Genomic DNA, 23,810 nt, shown 5'->3' with positions numbered 1-23,810 from the left:
AGTTCGTTCCATATACCTACTGCCCTTTGTGCCTTCCTTTGTCCCGCCCCCCTGACATCAGTCTGAAGAAGGGTCTCGACCCGAAACGTCACCCATTCCTTCTCTCCTGAGATGCTGCCTGACCTGCTGAGTTACTCCAGCATTTTGTGAATAAATACCTTCGATTTGTACCAGCATCTGCAGTTATTTTCTTATATCTTGACCACCTCTGACGCCACTTTCAAGGATCCTGCACACTTAGATCCCTCTGCACTACAACATTCCCCGGGCCCACCCATTCACTCTGTAGGCCCTCGTTCCCAAAATGCAACATCTTGGACTTCCCTGTATTAAATTCCATCAGTCCACCCCTGCCCAACCGATCACATTCCTGCTACAATACTTAATTGAACGCACCACCTTCAGGGCAACAAAGAACTCTTGAGAGCATTGCAGGTATTCATTAGTAATATTGTTCTTCGGATGTATTTCTATTTGTTTCTTTTTCATCCGTGGCTATCTTTTCAAAACAGTTTTGTTACTTCCCTCTAATCTACATCTCTTCACTTTTATTTTTTCTTTCTGGTGAGAAATGGTGAGTGGTGCAGCAGGAAGATGGGTACTGTCGGCTTTTATCATGTATCGTGTCCTGCCTGGGCTTGTCTGTTCACTGTTGTTTTCAATCTTTCCTAGATATTTCTTGTAGCAGACTGCACAGTTCCTCGAATTCCTGAAATTTATTTGGAAGCAGCAGTGGCTCTTTTGCAGTGCCAGAGATATAATGATGTCATCACCATTTGTGAGGAAATTTCCTGCAAGATGTCAACTTTACTTTCAGAAAAGTTAACGTTTGAGATTACTGTTAGTGAATGGCTGCCGAAAGATTGTTCAGAAAGGACTGAAATTGACATGGTTTGTCAGAGCTCCCGTTCAGACTATCTCAATCAGTCACAAACACCTTGTGCCACAAAGAAAGAAACCCTCAATTATATCTTGTGGATGGCGACTGCATTTCTATATCAAGCTCAAGCTTTTGCTCTCTTGAGAAATAATAAGGAATCACTAACTAACTTTAGCCGGTAAGTTACTGCTGTAGATGCTCCTAGCCTTTGGAAAGTTTCATGTTTTCTTGGGCAGAATTTTGGACTCGGGGTTGACTTGTTTTCACTGCAGTTCTGAGGACCGCAAGACATCTACGTACATATTCTCTTCATGTGCTTACACATTTGCACTCTGTCCTGGGGTTTTTAAGGTGGCTAATGAAGCCAATGTGGTGGCTACAGACTCTGCCAAACATTGGAGATGCTTGACAATGAACAGTTTGGAGGTTGTGTGCTTTGTGTGTGCACTGGGTGAGCAGGCTCAGTTCTGAATGGCATCCCAAATTCCAGTGGTCATGGGTCAGGGATTCCCACAAATTGGTTAACATTTACTCTTTTTCTTAAAGGTCATAAGGGATAGGAGTAGAATTCGGCCCATCAAGTCCACTCCGTCATTCAATCATGGCTGATCTATCTTTCCCTCCTAACCCGATTCTCCTGCCTTCTCCCCGTAATTTAAGGAAGGATATTCTTGCCATTGAGGGCGTGCAGCGTAGGTTTTCTAGGTTAATTCCCGGAATGGCGGGACTGTCATATGTTGAAAGACTGGAGCGACTAGGCTTGTATACACTGGAATTTAGATGGAAGAATCGAAAAGTATAAGATTATTAAGGGGTTGGACACGTTAGAGGCAGGAAACATGTTCCCAATGTTGGGGGAGTCCAGAACAAGGGGCCACTGTTTAAGAATACGGGGTAGGCCATTTAGAACGGAGATGTGGAAAAACTTTTTCAGTCAGAGAGTTGTGAATCTGTGGAATTCTCTGCCTCAAAAGGCAGTGGAGGCCAATTCTCTGAATACATTCAAGAGAGAGCTAGATAGAGCTCTTAAGGATAGCGGAGTCAGGGGGTATGGGGAGAAGGCAGGAATGGGGTACTGATTGAGAATGATCAGCCATGATCACATTGAATGGCGGTGCTGGCTCGAAGGGCCGAATGGCCTACTCCTGCACCTATTGTCTATTGTAACCTCGGACACCCGAGGCTAAAGAGGCTTTGAGAAAATCCTTGAATCTTTGCTCTGTCCATCTCGGTGATTTTGTGCCCTGATGGAGCTCAGAAGAGAGTCTGTTTCAGGAGTTTGATGATGGCCAGGCAATTGACTGAGTATCTGAGCCTCAATGCTGGGGATGTTGATCTAGGACAATATGGTGACATTGGTTTGCAGCATATGGACACAAAATGTTGGAGTAACTCAGCGGGTCAGGCAGCATATCTGGAGAGAAAGTATAGGTGACGTTCCGGATCGAGACCCTTCGTCAGATGGATGAAGGGTCTCAACCCGAAACCTCGCCTATTTCTTTTCTCCAGAGATGCTGCCTGACCCGCTGAGTTAGTCCAACATTTTGTGTCCATCTTCGGTGTAATCCAGCATCTGCAGTTCCTTCTTATACATTTAGTTTGCAGAAGGATATTCTTCAGATAGCTGATATTGGGGCCCTGAACAATGGTATTAAAGGCACTCCAAATAGAGCACTTTGTGGAAGCAGCAATGTTCGTAGCTCTCGAGTGCTTTAAGATGGCTGGGTTAGATGTCAGAAGGCACTCTGTGTGGGGGAGAAAAAAATCTGACCATCAGATTAGTTTTACAACTATTTCCCTAAACCTTGTTTTGATACCTCCACCACAGGAAAAAGATTCTGACTTTCTACTTTATCAGTGCCTGTCATGATTTTACATAACTCCATCCGATCACCACTCAGCCGTCTTCACTCCATGGAAAACAACGCCAGCCTATCCAATCTGTCCCCATAATTAAAGCCCTCTCTCCAGGGTAAGCACATCCTTCCTACACTATGGAAGCCAGAACTGAATGCAATATTCCAAATGTTTTGTAAAGTTGCGAACATAAATCACAACTTTTATATCTGTGCCCTAACCTATGAAGGCAAGCATGCCATACACCTCCATCACTCTATCTGTCTTACCACTTCAAGGGAACTATGGACTTGAATCCCATGGTCTCTCTGTTCATCAACGTTTCGTACCCATTTTCCTACCCAAAATGCATCACCTTGCACTTGTTGGGATTAAATTCCTTCAGCCAATGCTCTGCCCAACTTCCCATCTGATCTATATTCTGCTGTAGCCTTAGACAACCTATCTCATTATCCTTAATAACTCCTCAATTGTCTTGTCATCCACAGACTTATTAATCATATTTCCTACATTCACATCCAAGCCCTAAATGTATATGTCAAATAACATGGATCCCAGCACAAATCTCTGTGGTACACCATTTGTCTCCTCATGAGGTCAGATGTGGGTATGCTAGCTGATAATTGCATGCTATTCAGTCACAAACCAACATATCAAGCAGCATGCACCTTTATACAAAAAGGCACAGGTAACATTACAACATGGACTAAATGGCAAGTAATATTCATACCACAAAATTGCCAGGCAATACATAGATAGATACATAGACAATAAGTGCAGGAGTAGGCCATTCGGCCTTTCGAGCCAGCACCGCCATTCAATGTGATCATGGCTGATCATCCACAATCAGTACCCCGTTCCTGCCTTCTCCCCATATCCCTTGATTCCGCTATCCCTATCTAGAGCTCTATCTAACTCTCTTTTGAATCGGCCTCCACTGCCTTCTGAGGCAGAAAATTCCACAAATTCACAACTCTCTGTGTGAAAAAGTTTTTTCTCAGTTCTAAATGGCCTACCCCTTATTCTTAAGCTGTGGCCCCTGATTCTGGACTCCCCCAAAGCGAGCACATGTTTCCCGCAACAAGACTCGCAGCCACATAAAATAAAATTTAACATAAACATCCACCACAGCAGAATGCACATTCCTCACTGTGATGGAAGGTAATAAAGTTCAATCACCTTCCTCTTTGTTCAATGAAGCTATCTGGATGGTTATTTCAAAGAACTGGCACTGGCACAATGAGCTGAAGGCTACCTCCTTCTTGCATCATCTTAAAACTCTTAAACTGCTGAAGATTTTGATTGGTGCTTGTTGGATGTTATCTATCCATTTATATTGCATGTTACGTTTGTAATAATAGGTAACCATTTTGATCATATTGGCAATTGTATAAATGTCTTCTGCAGATGTGTTAATTTACTCCTGAAAGTTCAAGTTGTTGGTCCTTCTGATTCAGGTAAGCTTTATTTTATTTTAGAAATGAAAACTTCTTGTAAAGTTACTCCGTTAACATATTTAAAGTTGTAGAAAGTTATCGAAGACTAACAATCATTAACTTGAATTTAGATTCAGATTGTGATTTTTTTAAATTATATGGACCAATTTGCGCAGGGCTGCTTTTGTATGCATGTAGTTTAAATGAACCTTTTTACCAACCCATAATTTATTGACAGTAGAATGAGGAATGTTTTTCCCCCCCGGCCTGCAACTATTGTATCAAAATAGAAAGTCAATTTAATGGGTATTGTTAAATAATCAAAATTCACAAAGACATGTTTTTTTTTCTTGTTCTTACATTGTTTATTCAAACAGAATAATAGCTGAATTTTTAAAAGGCCAACATTTTGATCCATTTGTTCAGAACCCTTGACCATAACCTATAAAATGACGATTTTATGGAGTCCAAAGTTATGTACATTTTCTAGGCATGGAATGCCATAGTAAACGAACCAAAAGATGTTGTCAAATCTGGTGTTGCAGTCCCCTTCTTCTCAACTTGGGGAGCTTCAGCCCATGCTGTCAAAGCCCAGAGTCGCCCTGAGGCAGCGTTAAATTCCATTGCAGTAATAGTGAATGGCAGACATTGAATAATCGGCCGACAAACTTGGGTGAAATCTGACTATTAAGAATATTCCACAAAGTATAAATCAGTGGCTAGATTTTTTTTAGGGTTTTAGAGATCCGGTGCGTAACAGGCCCTTTGGTCCATCGAGTCCACATCGCCCAACGATAGACACAAAAAGCTGGAGTAACTCAGTGGGACAGGCAGAATCTCTGGAGAGAAGGAAAGGGTGATATTTCGGGTCGAGACCCTTCTTCATGCTCGTTAGCAATAAGGGAAACAAGAGATATAGGCGATGATGCAGAGAGATAAAGAATAATGAATGAAAGATATACAAAAAAGTAACGATGATAAAGGAAACAGGCCATTGTTAGCTGTTTGTAGGGTGAAAACGAGAAGCTAGTGTGACTTGGGTGGGGGAGGGATAGGAAGAGAGGGAATGCCAGAGCTACCTGAAGTTAGAGAAATCAATAATCAAACCACTGGGCTGCAAGCTGCCCAAGCAAAATACGAGATGCTGTTCCTCCAATTTGTGTTAAGCCTCATTCTGACAATGGAAGAGACCTAGGACAGAAAGGTCTGTGTGGGAATGGGAAGGAGAAATAAAGTGTTTAGCAACCGAGAGATCAGGTAGGTTCAGGCGGGCTGAGCGAAGGTGTTCAGAGAAAAGATCACCCAGTCTACGTTTGGCCTCGCCGATGTCCACATTTTGAACAACGGATGCAGTAGATGAGGTTGGAGGAGGTGCAAGTGAACCTCTGCCTAACCTGAGATGTCTGTAGGGGTCCCTGGACAGAGTAGAGGGAGGAGGTATAGGGACAGGTGTTGCATCTTCTGCGGTTGCAGGGGAAGGTACCTGGGGAGGGGGTGGTTTGGGTGGGAAGGGATGTTAACCAGGGAATTGCGGAGGGAATGGTCTCTGCGGAAGGTGGAAAGTGGTGGAGATGGGAAAATGTGGCTAGTAGTGGGATCCCGTTGGAGGTGGCGGAAATTTTGGAGGATTATAGGTTATAGCGACGACTGATGGGGTGAAAGATAAGGATTAGGGGGACTCTGTCTCTTACTGCGACTAGGGAGGGGGAGCAAGGGCGGAGCAGCGGGGTGCCGAGGAGACACAAGTGAGGGCCTCATCTATGACGGGAGAAGGGAACCTCCATTCCCTAAAGAATGAGGACATTTTGGATGTCCTGGTATGGAACACCTCATCTTGGGCGCAGTTACAGTGTAGAGAAGGCAGGAACGGGATACTGATTGAGAATGATCAGCCATGATCACATTGAATGGCAGTGCTGGCTCGAAGGGCCGAATGGCCTCCTCCTGCACCTATTGTTTATTCTATTGTCTAGACGGAGGAATTGGGAGTCGGGGATAGAGTCTTTGCAGGAAGCAGGGTGGGAAGAATTGTAGTCGAGATAGTTGTGGCATTGCTGGGGCCCATGCTGGTGCCCATGCTGGTGCCCATTGCTACGCCTTGGACTTGGAGGAAGTGGGAAGAGTCGAAGGAGAAGTTGTTATGGGTGAGGACCAGCTCCGCTAGGCGAAGTAGAGTGTTAGTAGAGGAAAATTGGATGGCAACACTCCTACGCACTAGGGACAATCTTACCGAAGTCAATTAACCTACAAACCTGTTCATCTTTGGAGTGTGGGAGGAACCGAAGCACTCAGAGAAAATCCATGCAGTCACGGAGAATGTACAAATTCCTCCAGATAGTGCCTGTAGTCAGGATCAAACCCTGATCTCTGGAGCTGCACGGCAGCAACTCTACCAGTGTGCCACCCCTGTTCAGTTGTTCGGATCCTCAAGACAGTCCACTTGGGCATTAGAAACATAGAAAATAGAAAATAGGTGCAGGAGGAGGCCATTCGGCCCTTCGAGCCAGCAATGCCATTCATTGTGATCATGGCTAATCGTCCACAATCAATAACCCGTGCCTGCCTTCTCCCCATATCCCTTGATTCCACTAGCCCCTAGAGCTCTATTTAACTCTCTCTTAAATCCATCCAGTGATTTGGCCTCCACTGCCCTCTGCGGCAGAGAATTCCACAAATTCACAACTGTCTGGGTGAAAAAGTTCCTTCTCACCTCAGTTTTAAATGGCTTCCCCTTTATTCTAAGACTGTGGCCCCTGGTTCTGGACTCGCCCAACATTGGGAACATTTTTCCTGCATCTAGCTTGTCCAGTCCTTTTATAATTTTATATGTTTCTATAAGATCCCCTCTCATCCTTCTAAACTCCAGTGAATACAAGCCTAGTCTTTTCAATCTTTCCTCATAGCAAAAACGGATATGATTTGTCTGCAATGTAGAAACTAGCACCTGTAACAAAATGTTTCTAAGCAATGCACTGAGTAATTCTAAAGTGTTATTTTGCAGGAGAGCCAAATAATCAGATTGACACTTTGAAAGAGAACATAATGGAAATCAAATACTTGCAAAAGCTGAAATCGTTGGCTTTTGTGGGAAAGGGCATGCAGCTGACAGCAAGAGGTCAAGATCGAGAAGCTCTGCAGAATTTTCATCTGAGCTTGCAAGCTTGTTCTGGTATGTCATGTTTGAAACTTAGGGTCTTGTTTCCAGTAAGTAAACGTTAAATAATCACCACATATATGCCAACAATTGTCAGGCAAGCAATAATTTGTAGATCCAGGATCTTGTGCACATGATTTTCAAAGCAAAGACCAGCGTTAACTCAGCCTGCCTGTAATTTGCCTTGTGTGTACCTAATTAACACAACACAAAGATGCTATTTGGGTCATTACCCACAGCATCGGCTTGGATGTGAGTGGAGTACAATGCAGCATCAACCTCTTGTTAGGTAGATGGAAGACAAGAGCAACAATGGTCAAGAATGGAGGAGAGAAAGACTACAAGTCTGAATTGAGGGAAGGAAAGCGGGGTGCCAATGTGAACTGGGAGAGTTAGAGAAGGAGCAACTGCTGAAAGTATATGCAGTAAAATAAGTTTGTGTACTGCTCTGATCTTGATTCAGATGGGTAGATTGATGAGTTGGACAACCTTTGGAAAGATGATCGATAATTTCAGTTTAATTTTATTTTTCTTCAGATTAAAAATCCCATTGTTTAAGGAATAAACATGTTAACTTTCACCAGAATACATTAATTTATAATTTTTGGGTAAGACCAAGAAAGCACACCAGCGTCTCTACTTCCTTAGAAGGCTTAGGAAGTTTGACATGTGTCCGACAACTCTCACCAGGATAGAAATAGGAAGGTGATGTGGAGACACGAGGCTGGAGATGATGGAATCTGGTAAGGAAGGTATTAAATGAAAACGGACATGGGATAGATGATGTGCAAATGGAATGGATTGGGGAAGGGGAAAAGGGGACCAGTTGGGCTAGTGGGTGGAAGGCAGGTGGAACCAACTGGGGGAAGGGAGAAGCTGAGTGGATCAGAAGGAGAGAGGAACGCAGCAAATACAGGTTCTTAGAGGACTGGCAATGTGGTTAGGTCAGCTCTGTTGGTAGCTGCAGCATTTGGCAGTAATAGGGAACTGGCTGTCAGCAGCAGCAAAATTATACGATCTGTCTGGAACATGAGTATTATGTAATCCTTAAATTCCTGCTCAACTGTTCATGTCTGTTTCTGGTTTGAGTCTTAACACTTACAAAACCTATATCCTAAAAAAAAAGATTTTCCTTTACAGATAGCATGGAAGCAGCATATAATCTAGTACAAGTTCTGTGGAAGCTTAAAAGGAAGGATGAAGCTGTCTCTTACTGGCAAAAATACTACAGCTCAACGAAAGCAGCAGCTGAAAAGGTGCACCAGTGAGTGAAACTGATTTCCTACTTTCCTTTAACAAAGGCACCCAAAGCACTCGGGAAAGTTTTTTAAAGAATCCTTAAAAAGGAAACTTACCAGAAAGCTTCCAGATGGAGCTCTTAATACTTAATGGTTAATTAAAATCAGCATGATCTTAGCATGGAACAGTGGGGGAAAAAAATCATCTCCCATGATTAGGTGTTTGAAGTAAGGTGCTTTGCAAGGGTAGATAGAATAAATGAAACATGCCTGACTATATTCAGCTTGGATTTTGGGTTCTGTCATTTGGTATACTAAAACAATCTGGGTGTTTGAAAATATTCAACTGCAGTCTATTGTAAATTGCAAATTAAGTTGTTTCGGACAATGTACACCTAGTGGAGTTGCTGCCTCACAGCTCCAGCAACAACCCAAGTCCACTTCTGACCTCGAGTATCTCCTGTGGAGTTTGCAGGTTCTCCCCTTGATTGTCGGTTTCCTCTGGCTGCTCCGGTTTCCTCCTGTACCCCAAAGACGTGTGGGTTGGTCGCTTAATTGCTCTCTGTAAATTGCCCCTAGTGTGCAGTGTTAGAATCTGAAAAGATGTTGTTGAGAACGTGGGGAAAATGAAATAGGATTAATGTAAATAAGAGCTTGACGGTCAGCACAGACACTGTGGGCTGAAAGGTCTATTTCTGTGCTGTACGACTCAATGTCCACCTATGTACCACCACCACCATGTCCACACAGCACCAAGTTCTCTGTTGGTGATCAAAGCAAACCAATTACAGTCGTTTCTCAGGTGCAATTGGTGATACAGAAGCAAATTGCATCCAAAATTGCAATAATTTTGAGAAAACTTCCTAATTTCTCTATAGACACAAAAAGCTGCAGTAACAGGCAGCATCTCTGGAGAGAAGGAATAGGTGACATTTCGGGTCGAGACCCTTCTTTGGGACTAAATGTATTTGCATGCACGATGCCATGATGTAGAACATATTTTTTCCCTCTGAAAATTACCCTTTTCAAGTTGTTTGAACACCTAACGATCATGTTAACAGAATTAAAGGCCAAACCATTAAAGAGCTGTCAAGGACAAAAACAGGGAACATGCAAAGGTTTGGCATAAAATATTGATGAGACCAAGGTTGGAGTATTGTGCTCAGGGGCATAGTACTTCTGGAAGATAAGTGAAATGAGAATGGAAGTTAAAAGTTTGATTGTTTTCCCTTGAACATTGTCTGGAAGCAAATTTATTTGTAACTTTCATAAAAAGAATTGGATTAAAAAGGAAGTTGGGCAATGGGGAAAGAGCAATCACTTGGAAAATTGGATAGCTTTGCCAATTATTATAATCATCAGCAATTCGCTTAATAGTTCATTGCTTTCTATGGGGACAATATATACGGTATTAGGTTTTATAGACTGATTCTTCATGTGAAAATGTTGGCTGTAGGGTATTAGAATTTTTTTTTCTACCTTACACTTTTCTTTAAATCATGATGATAATTAAGTGTTTTTCACCAAAATGAGTTTGGATAATTTCAGAAAGGGACACTAATTGCTGGAATAACAGGGGTCAGGCAGCATCTCTGGAGAACGTGGATAGGTGATGTTTTGTGTTCGGACCCTTCTTCAGACTTATGGTAGGGGGGAGAATGCTGGGAGAGTCAGGACAAAGCATTGCAGGTAATGGGTGAACACAGGGAAGGGGAGGGGGTTGATAGGCAGATAATTGGAACAAAGGCCAGAGATTGAAACAGAAGACAAAAGGATTGGAAAGGACCTAATTGAAACATACAGAATAGTGAAAGGCTTGGATAGAGTGGATGTGGAGAGGATGTTTCCACAAGTGGGAGAGTCTAGGACTAGAGGTCATAGCCTCAGAATTAAAAGATGTTCTTTTAGGACGGAGATGAGGAGAATTTTCTTGTCAGAGGGTGGTGAATCTGTGGATTTCTTTGCCGCAGAAGGCTGTGGAGGCCAAGTTAGTGGATATATTTAAGGCAGAGATAGATAGATTCTTGACTAGTACAGGTATCAGAGGTTATGGGGAGAAGGCAGGAAAATGGGGTTGGGAGGGAGGGATAGATCACCCATGATTGAATGGCGTAGACTTGGTGGGCCGAATGGACTAATTCTACTTATGACTTATTCCTTATGACCTTATGAAAAGGTACAAATTGTGAACCCTGAGGAAGGAATGTGGGTGGAGGGGGAAGGGGAGAAATAGGTGCAAGTCCAGGTGGGGGTGGGGGGGAGAAATCGGCGTGTGGGGGAGAGAAGGAGGAGTTGTTAGACCTTACCTAAAATTGGAGAATTCAATGTTCATACCATTGGGTTGTAAGCTACCCAAGCGGAATATGTGGTGCTGTTCCTCCAGTTTGTGTGTGGCCTCATTCTGGCAACGGAGGAGGCCCAGGAGAGAAAGGTCAGTGTGGGAATTGGAAAGGGAGTTCAAATGGTTAGCAACCGGGAGATCCAGTAGGCCTTGTTCAACTTAGCACAAGTACTCAACGAAATAGTTGCTGAGTCTACACTTGATCTCACCGACATACAGGACATGTTTCAGTCCAGTTCCCAGAAATGTGGACTAAATTGGGTTTTGATGAAAAGAGAAAATGTATTCTGATCAGTAAAGGATACTTTTCTAAAGTTAAGACATTGTAAAGGCCACATTCAGGACTGGTTAATTTACATTTATCATGAGGCTTATAGATGAAGATTGGTTTCAATCTAAAGTATCTAATTCTGTACCACTGTCATTTCGGAATTATAAAAACATTTGTATGTTTCTTTTTCAGAAAATTCCCCTTATTCTTGATTTCTCATCTCAAGGAAGTAAGTACTTCAGAAGAAGAAGCAATTTCTAAAATGGTACATGCACATTACATCCATCAATCCAAAGAGAAAAGAACTGTACAGTTTCTGAGACCCAAGTCTTATTTATGATCTTCATACATTATCCAGATCCATCTGAAAGAAAACAGTAAAGAACATACTAAATAAACAAACATATTAAATTATTTTGAAACATCTACTGTCCAATTCATGATTTGACCATAGCAAAAACATTTGCGACAGAAGAAGGTTGCCACGTTTCTGATGCCATTTTGTATCCTTAAAGTTCAAAGTTTTAAAAAATGTAGAGTCTTAACTTGGCCTTAAAGGTCCATTGTTCTGGCAGTGGCACAGGGTCAGAGTTGCAGGGGTCGACCTGTCCTGGTGATGATGTCATTGTCCAGTCTCGTCTTTTAGAATGAACATTTTATTTTGCATCAGAATTTTAGTTTGATATTAATGAAGATCGCATCACACCATGACAACAGCATACTTAGATAAAAAACTAGGGTGGCATTGTGGCACAGTGGTAGAGTTGATGCCTTACAGCGGCAGAGACCCAGGTAGGTCTTGACTGCGGGCGCTGTCATTACGTTCTCCCCATGACTGCGTGGGCTTTCTCCGGGTGCTCCAGTTTCCTCCCACAGAGCAAAGATGTACAGGTTTGTAGGCTAATTAGCTTCTGTAAATTGTAAATTATCCCAAGTGTGTAGGATAGTGCAAGTGTATGGGGTGATCGCTGGTGAGCGTGGACTCAGTAGCCGCAGGACCTGTCTCCATGCTGTATCTAAAGTAAAGTTATATATCTAATTATTCACAAGTATGAAATAAGATTTTTGGGAAAAACATAAACAAATTTAGCACCTTGAAGAAAAAGTAGATCATTATGTGGCATAATAGGATAAAGAATTGTGGGGCAACAGGGAAGGTTAGAAATACAGACACAAGAAACTGCAGATGTTAGAATCTTGAGCAAAGCACAGAGATGGAGGAACTCAGTGGGTCAAGCCGCATTTGTGGTGGATGGATAGAAGGTCTTCAGTCTGCTTGGAGTGAGGGGAAGAAAGCTGGAAAAAAGAGGTAGGGGCCGGACAAAGTCTGGCAAGTGATAGGTAGCTTCAGGTGAGAGTGCCAAAGTGCTAGAGGTGAATGGAGATAAAAGGGTGTCAGATTAGGAGAGAAGTGGAGGAGTGAAATGTAAAGCCCGAGGTCGGGATATGGTTGGAACAGGACATGCGGGAGGCGAAAGGGGGGGAGATGAAAGGGGAATGGGGAACTCGAGGATGGGAAATTAATGCGTGTAGGAGGGGAAAGGAGGTTGGGTGATGGTGGGAGAAATCTGTGTAAGTTGAGGGGGGGGGGGGGGGGCAGGGTGAAAGGAAAGTGGAACTGTAGGGAGGTATTTCAAATTGAGAATTTTCCCTTTTATCCCCTCTGTCCTCTTACACCCTTATCCCTCCCTCGTGCTTCACATTTCACTCCTCTTCTTTCCTTATCATTACACCCTTATGACTCTTCACCTTTAGCCTTTGTCACTCTGCCCATTTGCCAGTCAAACTCCCCTCTGGCCTGTACCCACCTATCACTTGCCAGGCTTTGTGCCACCCCCACCTTTACCAGCTTCCTCCCCAACTCGCGTCAATCTCAAATCCCAATGAATCAGTCTTATAGTCATCCTAAGGCAGCATCTCTGGATAGAAGGAATAGGTGACGTTTCGGGATGAGTCCCTTCTTCAGACTGAGCATGAGGGGAGAGGGTGTTACAGAAATAAGGAAGAATAAGAGATCAAGAGATGCAGATTTGCACTGGGCCTCACTCTGACAATGGAGGAGGCCCAGGACAGAAAGATCAGTGTGGGAATGGGAGAGGAGTTAAAGTGTTTAGCAACAGGGAGATCAGATAGGTTTAGGAGAACTGAGCGGTGGTCAGCGAAACGATCGCCAAGCCTGTGCTTGGTCTCGCCGATATATAGGAGTCCACACCTGGAACAGCAGATACAGTAGATGACGTTGGAGGAGGTGCAAGTGAACCTCTCCCCCACCTGAAAAGACTTGGGGTCCGTGGACGGAGTCGAGGGAGGAGGTATAGGGAGAGGTGTTGCATCTCATGCGGTTGCAGGGGAAGTTACATGGGGCGGGGGTGGTTTGGGTGGGAAGAGATGGGTTAACTAGGGAGATGTGGAGGGAATGGTCTCTGCGGAAAGGGGTGGAGATGCGAAGATGTGGTTAGTGGTGGGATCCCTTCTGTCCTGGGCCCCCTCCATTGTCAGAGTGAGGCCCATCACAAATTGGAGGAACAGCACCTCATATTTTGTTTGGGCAGCTGACACCCCAGCGGTATGAATATTAACTTCAAGTAATCCTTGTTTTCCCTGTCCATCCCTTCCCAGTTCTCCGACCAGTCTGACTGTCCCTCTGATTACATTGTATCTCTACTCTGTTGTCACCTCCTAGCTAACAAAGGTCTATTCTACATTTTCCTTGATCTGCATCTTTTTTTGATCTCTTACACTTCTTTATCTCTGTAACTCCCTCTCCCCTCATGCTCAGACTGAAGAAGGGTCTCGACCCGAAATGCCACCCATTCCTTCTACCCAGAGATGCTGCCTGTCCTGCTGAGTTACTCCAGCATTTCGTGTCTACCTTCGGTGTAAACCAGCATCTGCAGTTCCTTCCAACACAATATATGCCGGGTTCTTCTAGACATCGGGGGGAATTGCGATTGAAAGAATGGATGCTGCAAGAGGAGAGTGAAGTGAGAGTGTTCCCTGGGAAGGACCTGACAGGCTGGTGAAGAGCAATGCGCTCAGGAATCATATGCATTTTGCAAGAGAGCACAGAAACCCTCAAGTCCAGTTTATTGTCAATGCACAAGTACGGTGAGGTTCAGATACATTGGGAAATCTTGCTGCAGCTTCACAGGCACATGGATTCAGAGAAACACAAAAACAAATTATACATCAATTTCATAAACTTTCTAAAAGACTGCAAAAAATCAAGATATTAATGCATTAGGCAATTAGAGAAAAAAAACGTATTTCGTAGTGTAAGAGATGGGCTGTTGTGTTATTGAGGTTGTCATGCACCACGGCTCATCCAGCTGCTCCTGACTGAAAGTTCCCGGGGAGATCACTGAAAGATCTTGTATACAATCTACTATTTGAGAAGTGAAGGTCCATGTCAGTTCCGCTTGTTTCCATGGTCTGAAGGAAACATAGATGAAGTCCCTTCTTGATTTTGGAATTTGAGTGACCTCCCTTGTGTAGTAGTGAGCTGCAAATGTAGGATGATGTAGAAAACAACCTCCATGGCCCAGGTTGGTAAAAATATTCAGAGACCTCAGTAAGAGAAAAGCAGCAACGTTATTGCTAACAAAGCTCTGGGAGAAGAGCCAAACCCCAGGGGTCTGTGAGCACCTTTTCCCCGAGTGATCCTTACAGCTGGTTTATATAAATGTTATTATCAAACAATGGCAGGTGTTAAACATTATCTGGGTGAGGGGCGAGTCAACCTCATAGCAATTCACTAGCCTGTAGGGGCACAGGGATTGGTCCAGACCATCGAACCCTCTGATTGGTAGATGAGGTGAGGTGGTGTGCAGGTAAAGGAACCAAGCAGTCTGGTTTAGAACTCCGAGAGAGACAGTAAGATTTATGGTTGTCTGTCGTTTAGTGCGTTGGTTTTGTCACGGTTGTTAGTCTTACAATAAACGTCTAACTCAACGCACATCGCCTTACGACTCGCCATAGTGGTGACCCCGACGTGATCACAGATCACCAAGATGTCCCATCGGGAGGCATCGACGCCGAACGTAGTCGGCGTTCATCTGCCCCCGTTCTGGGCCCACCAACCACGCCTGTGGTTCGCCCAAGCGGAGGCACAGTACCACCTCCGGGGAGTACAGGAGGACGAAACCAGGTTCTACCATCTATTGAGCGTCCTGCTGTCGGAGACGTCCGCACGGGTCGCGCAGTACGTCACCGATCCGCCGGAAACCGGCAAGTATGCGGGCCTCAAGTCGCTGCTGCTGAAAACCTTCGGCCGCAGCCAACAACAGCGGGCCAGCGCACTCCTGCACTTACCTGAGCTCGGGGACCGACCGCCGTCGGTCCTCATGACGGAGATGATGACTCTAGCGCGAGAGCACACCAAATGCCTCATGTTTGAGGAGGCATTCCGCGAGAAGCTGCCAGAGGACGTCCGCGTAGTCCTAGCAGACGTTACTTTCGGGGACCCGATGGATTTCGCAGAAAAGGCGGACGCATTGGTCGCGGCAAAGACGAGGCGCCCCGGCTCAGTAAATCGGGTTTCCACACCGGTGAGCGACCGACCGCGCGGCCAAGATGGCGCCCATCTGCCCGCCACTTTTCAAAAAACCCGCCAAGCTGCTACGTCGACGGCGGCCATTTTGAAACAGGCCCGCAACATAGAAACACACCAGCGCGGCTGGTGTTTCTTTCATAAACGGTGGGGAGCAGCGGCACGCAACTGTAGAAGCCCCTGCACATTCTCGGGAAATGCCTCGGCCGATCAAATGTAGAGGCAATCTCGATCGGCCAGAACCATTGCCTCTACCTTGCGGAGCAACATACAGGTACCGTTTTCCTCGTGGACACCGGGGCGATCATCAGCATTGTGCCTCCATCCTGCCAGGAAGCGCGATCAGGTAAGACCGGCCCCCCACTCATTGCGGTGAATGGCAGCCCTGTCCGTACCTACGGAACACGGGACATGTCCCTGTCCTTTGGTTCCAGGACCTACAACTGGACTTTCATCATCGCGGATGTAGGCCAGGCAATCCTGGGAGCAGATTTCCTTTGGGCTTTCTCATTGATCCCTGACGTCCGCGGGAAGAGCCTGCAGCCGTCGTCCAGTAGCGTTGACCCTCCCGCTCCTTCGGTTTCCGTGTCATCCAGCCCGACCGTCCAGGCCGTCACCACTACCTCCGACCCGTTTGCTGCGATACTCGCTGAATTCCCGGAGCTCCTAGTCCAGCGTTTCGACACACCTACCGCCAAGCACGGAGTCGTGCACTTCATCCCTACGGAGGGACCGCCTTGTTTTCGCCCGAGCCCGACGCCTACCCCCTGATAAGCTGGCAGTCGCTCGCGAAGAGTTCCTCACTTTGGAACGGCTGGGGATTGTGCGCCCGTCGGACAGCCCGTGGGCCTCACCGTTACACATGGTCCCAAAAGCATCTGGGGGGTGGAGACCGTGTGGCGATTACCGACGTCTGAACGCCATCACCACGGCTGACCGATACCCGATCCCGCATATTCAGGATTTTTCCGCCAGCCTGGAGGGTGCCACGGTATTCTCAAAACTGGACTTAGTCCGAGGGTATCACCAGATCCCGGTTCGCCCTGCAGACATCCCTAAGACCGCCACGATCACCCCGTTCGGGCTTTTTGAGTGGCTGCGGATGCCTTTCGGCCTCAAAAACGCCGCCCAGGCGTTCCAACGCCTCATGGATCATGTGGGTCGGGGTATGCCTTTTGTGTTCATCTATCTGGACGATATTCTCGTGGCAAGTCGGTCGGCTCACGAACACCGGTCCCACCTGCGCTCCATATTCCAAAGGTTGCAGGACCACTGTCTGATCCTACACCCGTCCAAATGCCAATTCGGACTGTCCTCAGTCGATTTCCTGGGTCATCGGATCACACAGGCCGGTGCCGTTCCCTTGCCCGAGAAGGTGGCTGCTATCCGCTCTTTTCCCCGCCCCGACATTATCAAAGGGTTACAAGAATTTGTAGGCATGGTGAATTTTTACCACCGATTCGTCCCGGCGGCAGCTCGGATCATGCGCCCCCTTTTCCAATGCCTCGCGGGTAACCCCACCGAGCTCATGTGGTCACCTGCTGCCGACGCGGCTTTCGCGGCGGCCAAGCTGGCCCTCGCGAGCGCCACCATGCTCGTCCACCTGCGCTCCTCTGCCCCCATCGCCCTCACCGTCGATGCCTCCGGCGTGGAGGTGGGGGGGCGTCTTAGAACAGCAGGTTAACGGCCTCTGGCACCCTTTGGCATTTTTCAGCCGCCAGCTCACTCGCCCCGAAATAGCTTACAGTGCCTTTGATCGGGAACTCCTGGCCCTCTACCTGGCGATCCGTCATTTTCGCTATTTTTTAGAGGGTCGCTTTTTCGTGGCCTTCACTGACCACAAGCCACTGACGTTTGCTTTTTTGAAGGTTTCCGATCCGTGGTCGGCCCGCCAGCAGAGACACCTCACTTTCGTTTCGGAATTTACCACCGACGTTCGGCACATTGCGTGAAAACTAAACGCCGTGGTGGATGCCCTGTCCAGACCGGCGGTTTCCCCGGTTGCCGAGGTAAGTTCCGGGGTGGATTTCCAGGAGCTCGCGGAGGCTCAGCGCCTGGAAGACACCCCCTCCCTGTACCCCCACACCACCTCGGGGTTGCGGTTGGGACAGGTAGCCTGTGGTCTCACGCGTACCAAACTCTGGTGCGATGTTTCTCAGCCACGTGCCCGCCCGGTAGTGCCCACTTCCATGCGGCGCCAGGTTTTTGATACCATTCACGGCCTGGCACATCCGTCCATCCGGGCCACTTCGGCTCTGGTTGCGGCTCGCTTTGTCTGGCACGGGCTGCGGAGGCAGGTGGCCGCCTGGTCCCGCTCCTGCATTCCTTGTCAAACCTCCAAGGTACACCGGCACACTCGGCCCCCCGTCCAGCAGTTCACAGTCCCCGCAGTCCGATTCCTCCACATCCATGTGGATCTCGTCGGCCCGTTACCCCACTCCAGGGGCTACACCCACCTCCTCACGGTAGTCGAGCGGTTCACCTGGTGGCCAGAGGCGCTCCCGTTGTCCGACATCTCAGCAGTCTCCTGCGCTCGGGCTCTGGCACTAAATTGGGTTGCCCGTTTCGGCGTCCCGGACGTCATCACTACCGACCGGGACGCCCAATTCACCTCGTCCCTGTGGGTGGCTCTGACTCAGCTGTGCGGGTCCCGATTACAGCAAACCACCGCCTATCACCCCCAGGCCAACGGGATGGTGGAGCGGTTCCACAGGCAGCTTAAAGCGTCCCTCACTGCCCGCCTGTCCGGCCCCGACTGGGCCGACCAGCTCCCATGGGTTCTCCTGGGTATCCGCACGGCTCCGAAGCACGATCTTGGAGCTTCCTCGGCAGACCTGGTCTATGGCTCGCCCCTGCGGGTACCAGGCGACGTTCTCCCTCAATGTTCTACCCCCCCTCCCTCCATGCCAGCACTCTTAGCTTCACTCCGAGCGCGGGTGGGGTCCCTGGCCCCGGTCCCTGCTTCTCGTCACGGGGATCCCCCTTCACATGTCCCGGCGGCCTTGGGCGACTGCGAGTTTGTGTTCCGACGCATCGATGCCCACCGTCCCCCGTTCCGGCCGGTTTACCAGGGTCCGTTCAGGGTAGTGAAGAAAGGCACAGTCACCTTCACGTTGGAAGTGGGCACACGACAGGAGGTCGTCTCGGTGTCCCGCCTCAAGCCTGCCTATTTGGACCCAGACCAGCCCGTCACAGCGGCTCAACCTCCTCGCCGGGGCCGACCTCCGGCCGCGGCTCCCGTACAGCAGTTTTCCCCCTCGCTGCCCCCGTTCGGGACTCCTCTTCCCCCGGTCGCCTTGCCACTGCCGCCTCCGGCTCCGTCAGTTTCCCCTCCTCCCGCGGTGCCGGCTTCCCCGTCCCCACCCCCGGTGGGGCCGCCCTCTCCTCTCCGCACCCACTCCGGTCGGGTGGTCCGGGCACCTGCCCGGTACCGCGCCGAGGGTTCTGGGGGGGGTCATGTAGGGGCACAGGGATTGGTCCAGACCATCGAACCCTCTGATTGGTAGATGAGGTGAGGTGGTGCGCAGGTAAAGGAACCAAGCAGTCTAGTTTAGAACTCCGAGAGAGACAGTAAGATTTATGGTTGTCTGTCGTTTAGTGCGTTGGTTTTGTCACGGTTGTTAGTCTTACAATAAACGTCTACCTCAACGCACATCGCCTTACGACTCGCCATAAGCCAATCATTCCCTTGGCAACTTAGCGAATTAAAGGGCCTGTCCCACTTAGATGATTTTTTAGGCGACTGCCGGCAAATGTCAAAGTCGTAGCAGATCGCCAAAATTTTCTTTTACCCTACGACAATGACCACGACAATGCCGAGTCAGGTCGAGATTACACCGTCTTCGGAAACATTGCGAAATTCCCACGCTATTAATGCTTCTCCGGCGTCCTAATTTTCACTGAAATCACTGACAAGTCGGTAAGTACTTGAGAGTTTTGAAATATAACATCTTGCCCAGGTTACTTGAAAACCAAGCTTCACGGTAACAAGGCATAAACTGGATTGACTTCCAGTTTACTAATAGCAGTATTAAGAAATTTAATTTTAAAAGTGGTTAAATGGATTTTTGTGAAAAGTGTGTGGGCATTCTTTGAAAATGTACGGGAGATGCATATCTGGTTTCTGGGTTGCATATCTGGGTTTGGAGCCTACTTTAAATGTAATCGCTGATGGCCATAAACATTGCGAAAGTTCCCACGCGTACCTGACCGTCAAACTGTCGTCTCCAATCTACCTGTCAAATGTCCTGACGGTAAATAAATTGGTTAAACACAAGTATTTTATGGTATCTTGAAATGACTTTACTTATTTTAATATTATGTGCTTCTAAATGCATCTCAGAGAACCTAGCAAACCTGGGGACAGCATGTGACAGCGCCCGCAATAAGCAACGGTACCTGGCGACAAGCCAGTTGTCGCCGAGAAATTTCACTCCGGTTGATTTCTCAGCGACGCGCTGAGATCCACTACGATTCTTGGAAGACTCCTCACGATCATGCCCGTGACACCCTGGCGAATTGTCGGCGACAGCCTAGTCGCCGGCAGTTGCCTAAGTGGGACAGGCCCTTAACCCTTAGCAGCTCCATTGCAACTTAATCATGTTTTTTTAGTCATTGTGGCTCAACCGTATCTATATTTTGGCTATTGCAGGTGCTCAGCATCTTGTCTTGTGACTTAGCTATGCACAATTGTCCACTTGGCATTTAGCCAACAAAGTTAATGTCCAGTAAGCATGTTGCAGTGTCCACATAGTCAACTATCCTGACATCCTCAATGGTTCCGAAATTTACTCCAACACCCAGAATAGTTAGGTGGTAGGAATTGAGCATAGATACACAAAAACATGTATGTTAGCAGGAAACGTGTTTCAATTAAGGCAGAAAAAAGGCTGTGCAAATGTCCTCTTTAATTGTAGAGTTTCTGAAGAAATTGGCTTAGAAAAACTTACTCCAGCATTTAGTGTCTATTTTCAGTATAAGTCAGCATCTGCAGTTCCTTCCTACACATGTTGGCTGATCTATCACTTTGTCATTTTCCTGCACTATCACCCTATCTCATGATTCTTTTAAGATCCAGAAATCTATTGATTTCTATCTGAAATGCACTCGGTGACTGTCTCCACAGCTGTCTGGGGCAGAGAATTACAAAGATTCATCACACTCTGAAGGACAAAATGTCTCCTCTCTCAATACGAAACAGCTCATTCCTTATTCTGAAACCGTGGCAGCTGGTTCTGGTGCCAGACTCCTCAGCCAGGAGAAACATGCATTCTGCAACCAGCCTGCCAAGCCCTGTATGAATTAGAGAGTACAATCCAAATTTATTCTACCTCGTATTTAAAACCTGCCATCCCTGGAACCAATCCGATGAATTTTAGCTGCATATTCTCTGTGTCAGCTACAGCCTATCTTACATAAATAGACAACAAATTACACAGTACTCCAGGTGTGGTCACATCAAGGAGCTATACCATTGCATTATTTTATACTGTTAATTTTAAATTCTCTTGTAATATGGGCAGACATATTTTGTCTCTTTACAGGTTGGCACAGTGATGCAGCTAGTAGAGCTGCTGTCTCACAGCACTAGAGACCCATGTTCGATCCTAACCTTGGGTATTGTCTGAGTGCAGTTTGCACGTTCTCACTGTGACCACGAAGGTTCCTCCAGGTACTCCAGTTTCCTCCCAAACCCAAAAACGTGTGAGTTTGTAGGTTAATTTGGTTCTGTAAATTACGCCTAGCATGTCGGGAGTGGATGAGAAAGTAGGATAACATAGAACTAGTGGGGGATGGTTGATTGATGGTGGCATGAACTCATGGGCCGAAGGGCCTGTTTCCATGCCATTCTAAGTAAACTAAACATCCTCTGAGATCCCTCTTCATCCTGACGATGACTTGCATTTCCACGTAGTTGTGTATCACTAGTCAACTTGTACATTTTGTTTCATCCTACAGATTATGAATAGTTGGGACCCAGGCACCACTTCCTATGGCCCTCCACGAGTCGCAGACTGACAACTTGAGACCTTGTACATTTTTACACTTACAATGATGCTTGTATAATATCCCTTATTTTATGTTCACAATCTCTTGTGCAGAACCTTGTCTAGTCTTCTAAAAATCAAATTCATTGCACCATTAGCTCCCCTTCATTGACTTTATTGGCTACATCTTAAAGAACTCCAAAAGGTGGGGCATCACACTGGCGCAGCGGTAGAGTTGCTGCCTTACAGCATCAGAGACCCGGGTTAGATCCTCACTACGGGTGCTTGTCTGTACGAAGTTTGTTTATTCTCCCCCTGACCTGCTTGGGTTTTCTCCAGGATCTCCAGTTTCCTCCCACACTCCAAAGATGTGCAGGTTTGTAGGTTAATTGGCTTGGTATAATTGTAAATTGTCCCGATGTGCGTAGGATAGCATTAATGCGCAGGCCACTGGTTGGCGCAGACCCGGTGGGCCGAAGGGTCTGTTTCCGCGCTATATCTCTCAACTAAACTAAACTAAATTTATCAAACATGATCTACCTTTCATAAATTCATGTTGACTCTGTTCAATCACATTATCCGAGTATCACTGGTTTAATCTGTTAATCCGTTCAGACATACAGCATTAAAACAGGCCTTTTGGCCCAACTCGTCCATGCCAACCAACATTCCTATCTATGCTAGTCCCATTTTCCTGTATTTGATCCATTTCCCACTAAATCTTTCTTATCAATGTACCTGTCCAAATGTCCCTTACATGTTGTTACTGTACCTGTAAAACCAGACACAGCTAAAGACACTAAGAATTTTTGAGCCACAAGACCTACACAGTGAAAGGTAGGGCTCTGGGGAGTGGTGTAGAGCAGAGGGATCTCACAGTACAGGTGCATGATTCCTTGAAGGTGGGGTCACAGATAGGATGGTCAAAAAGGCCTTTGGCACATTGGCTTTCATCAGTCAGAGTATTGAGTATAGAGGTTGGGAGGTCAAGTTACAGTTGTACAAGTGCTCCTCGGCTTTAGATCCCATACGATCTAAACTTCCAGAGCAGCCTACCATATAGAACCTTGCTGAATGCTTTGTTGACATCCATATAAACATCTACAGCTCTGCCCTGATCAACCTATTTAGTCACATCTTCAAAAAAATCAAATCCAGTTTGTGAGACACGTCCTCCCACGTGCAAAACCATGCTGACCCTCCCTAATCAGGCCTTGTCCGTCTATATGCCTGTATAACCTCTCCCTCAGAACACTGTCTATTAACTTTCCAACTGCAGATGTTATGTTCTCCGGCATATAGTTCCCAGCTTTTTCCCTGCAGCTCTTCTTGAAAAGAGGCACATTTGCTGCAATAGACAATAGGTGCAGGAGTAGGCCATTCGGCCCTTCAAGCCAGCACCACCATTCAATGTGATCATGGCTGATCATTCTCAATCAGTACCCCGTTCCTGCCTTCTCCCCATACCCCCTAACTCCGCTATCCTTAAGAGCTCTATCCAGCACTCTCTTGAAAGCATTCAGACAACTGGCCTCCACTGCCTTCTGAGGTAGAGAATTCCAGATTTACAACTCTGACTGAAAACGTTTTTCCTCATCTCTGTTCTAAATGGCCTACCCCTTATTCTGTGGGGAACTGTGGCCCCTGGTTCTGGACTCCCCCAACATTGGGAACATGTTTCCTGCCTCTAACGTGTCCAACCCCTTAATAATCTTATATGTTTCAATAAGACCCCCTCTCATCCTTCTAAATTCCAGTGTATACAAGCCTAGTCGCTCCAGTCTTTCAACATATGACAGTCCCGCCATTCCGGGAATTAACCTAGTAAACCTACGCTGCACGCCCTCAATAGCAAGAATATCCTTCCTCACATTTGGAGACCAAAACTGCACACAATACTCCAGGTGCGGTCTCACTAAGGCACTGTACAACTGTCTGCTGATTGTAGATTAAAACTAGTCTCCTGTACTTAAGAACCACTTGTATTTTTTTTTAGATTTGATTAAATGAAAACCATTTTGATGAGATGCAGTGAGTTGGACTTGCCAAATATGAATATTTTAACGGTCGTCGGGGAACGTGCAAGGTTGCATGAGT

At 46.7% G+C, this 23,810-nt stretch overlaps 1 protein-coding gene across 1 annotated transcript in view; it reads left to right on the top strand.

Moving 5' to 3' along the window:
* Window positions 1–11,517, top strand: part of fancg (FA complementation group G) — a 36,612-nt gene extending 25,095 nt beyond the window's left edge. The window contains exons 10-14 of the mRNA XM_078409977.1: window positions 673–1,058; window positions 4,145–4,194; window positions 7,175–7,342; window positions 8,468–8,591; window positions 11,370–11,517. Coding sequence (XP_078266103.1) covers window positions 673–1,058; window positions 4,145–4,194; window positions 7,175–7,342; window positions 8,468–8,591; window positions 11,370–11,517 — 876 coding nt within the window. The remainder of the gene's footprint in view (window positions 1–672; window positions 1,059–4,144; window positions 4,195–7,174; window positions 7,343–8,467; window positions 8,592–11,369) is intronic.
* The last annotated feature ends 12,293 nt before the right edge of the window (window positions 11,518–23,810 follow it).

Source organism: Rhinoraja longicauda, chromosome 1 (assembly GCF_053455715.1).
Source record: "Rhinoraja longicauda isolate Sanriku21f chromosome 1, sRhiLon1.1, whole genome shotgun sequence".
Taxonomy (NCBI): Eukaryota; Metazoa; Chordata; class Chondrichthyes; order Rajiformes; family Arhynchobatidae; genus Rhinoraja; species Rhinoraja longicauda.
The sequence above is the reverse complement of the archived record's forward strand: the minus strand, read 5'-3'. Positions and strand labels throughout refer to the sequence as shown.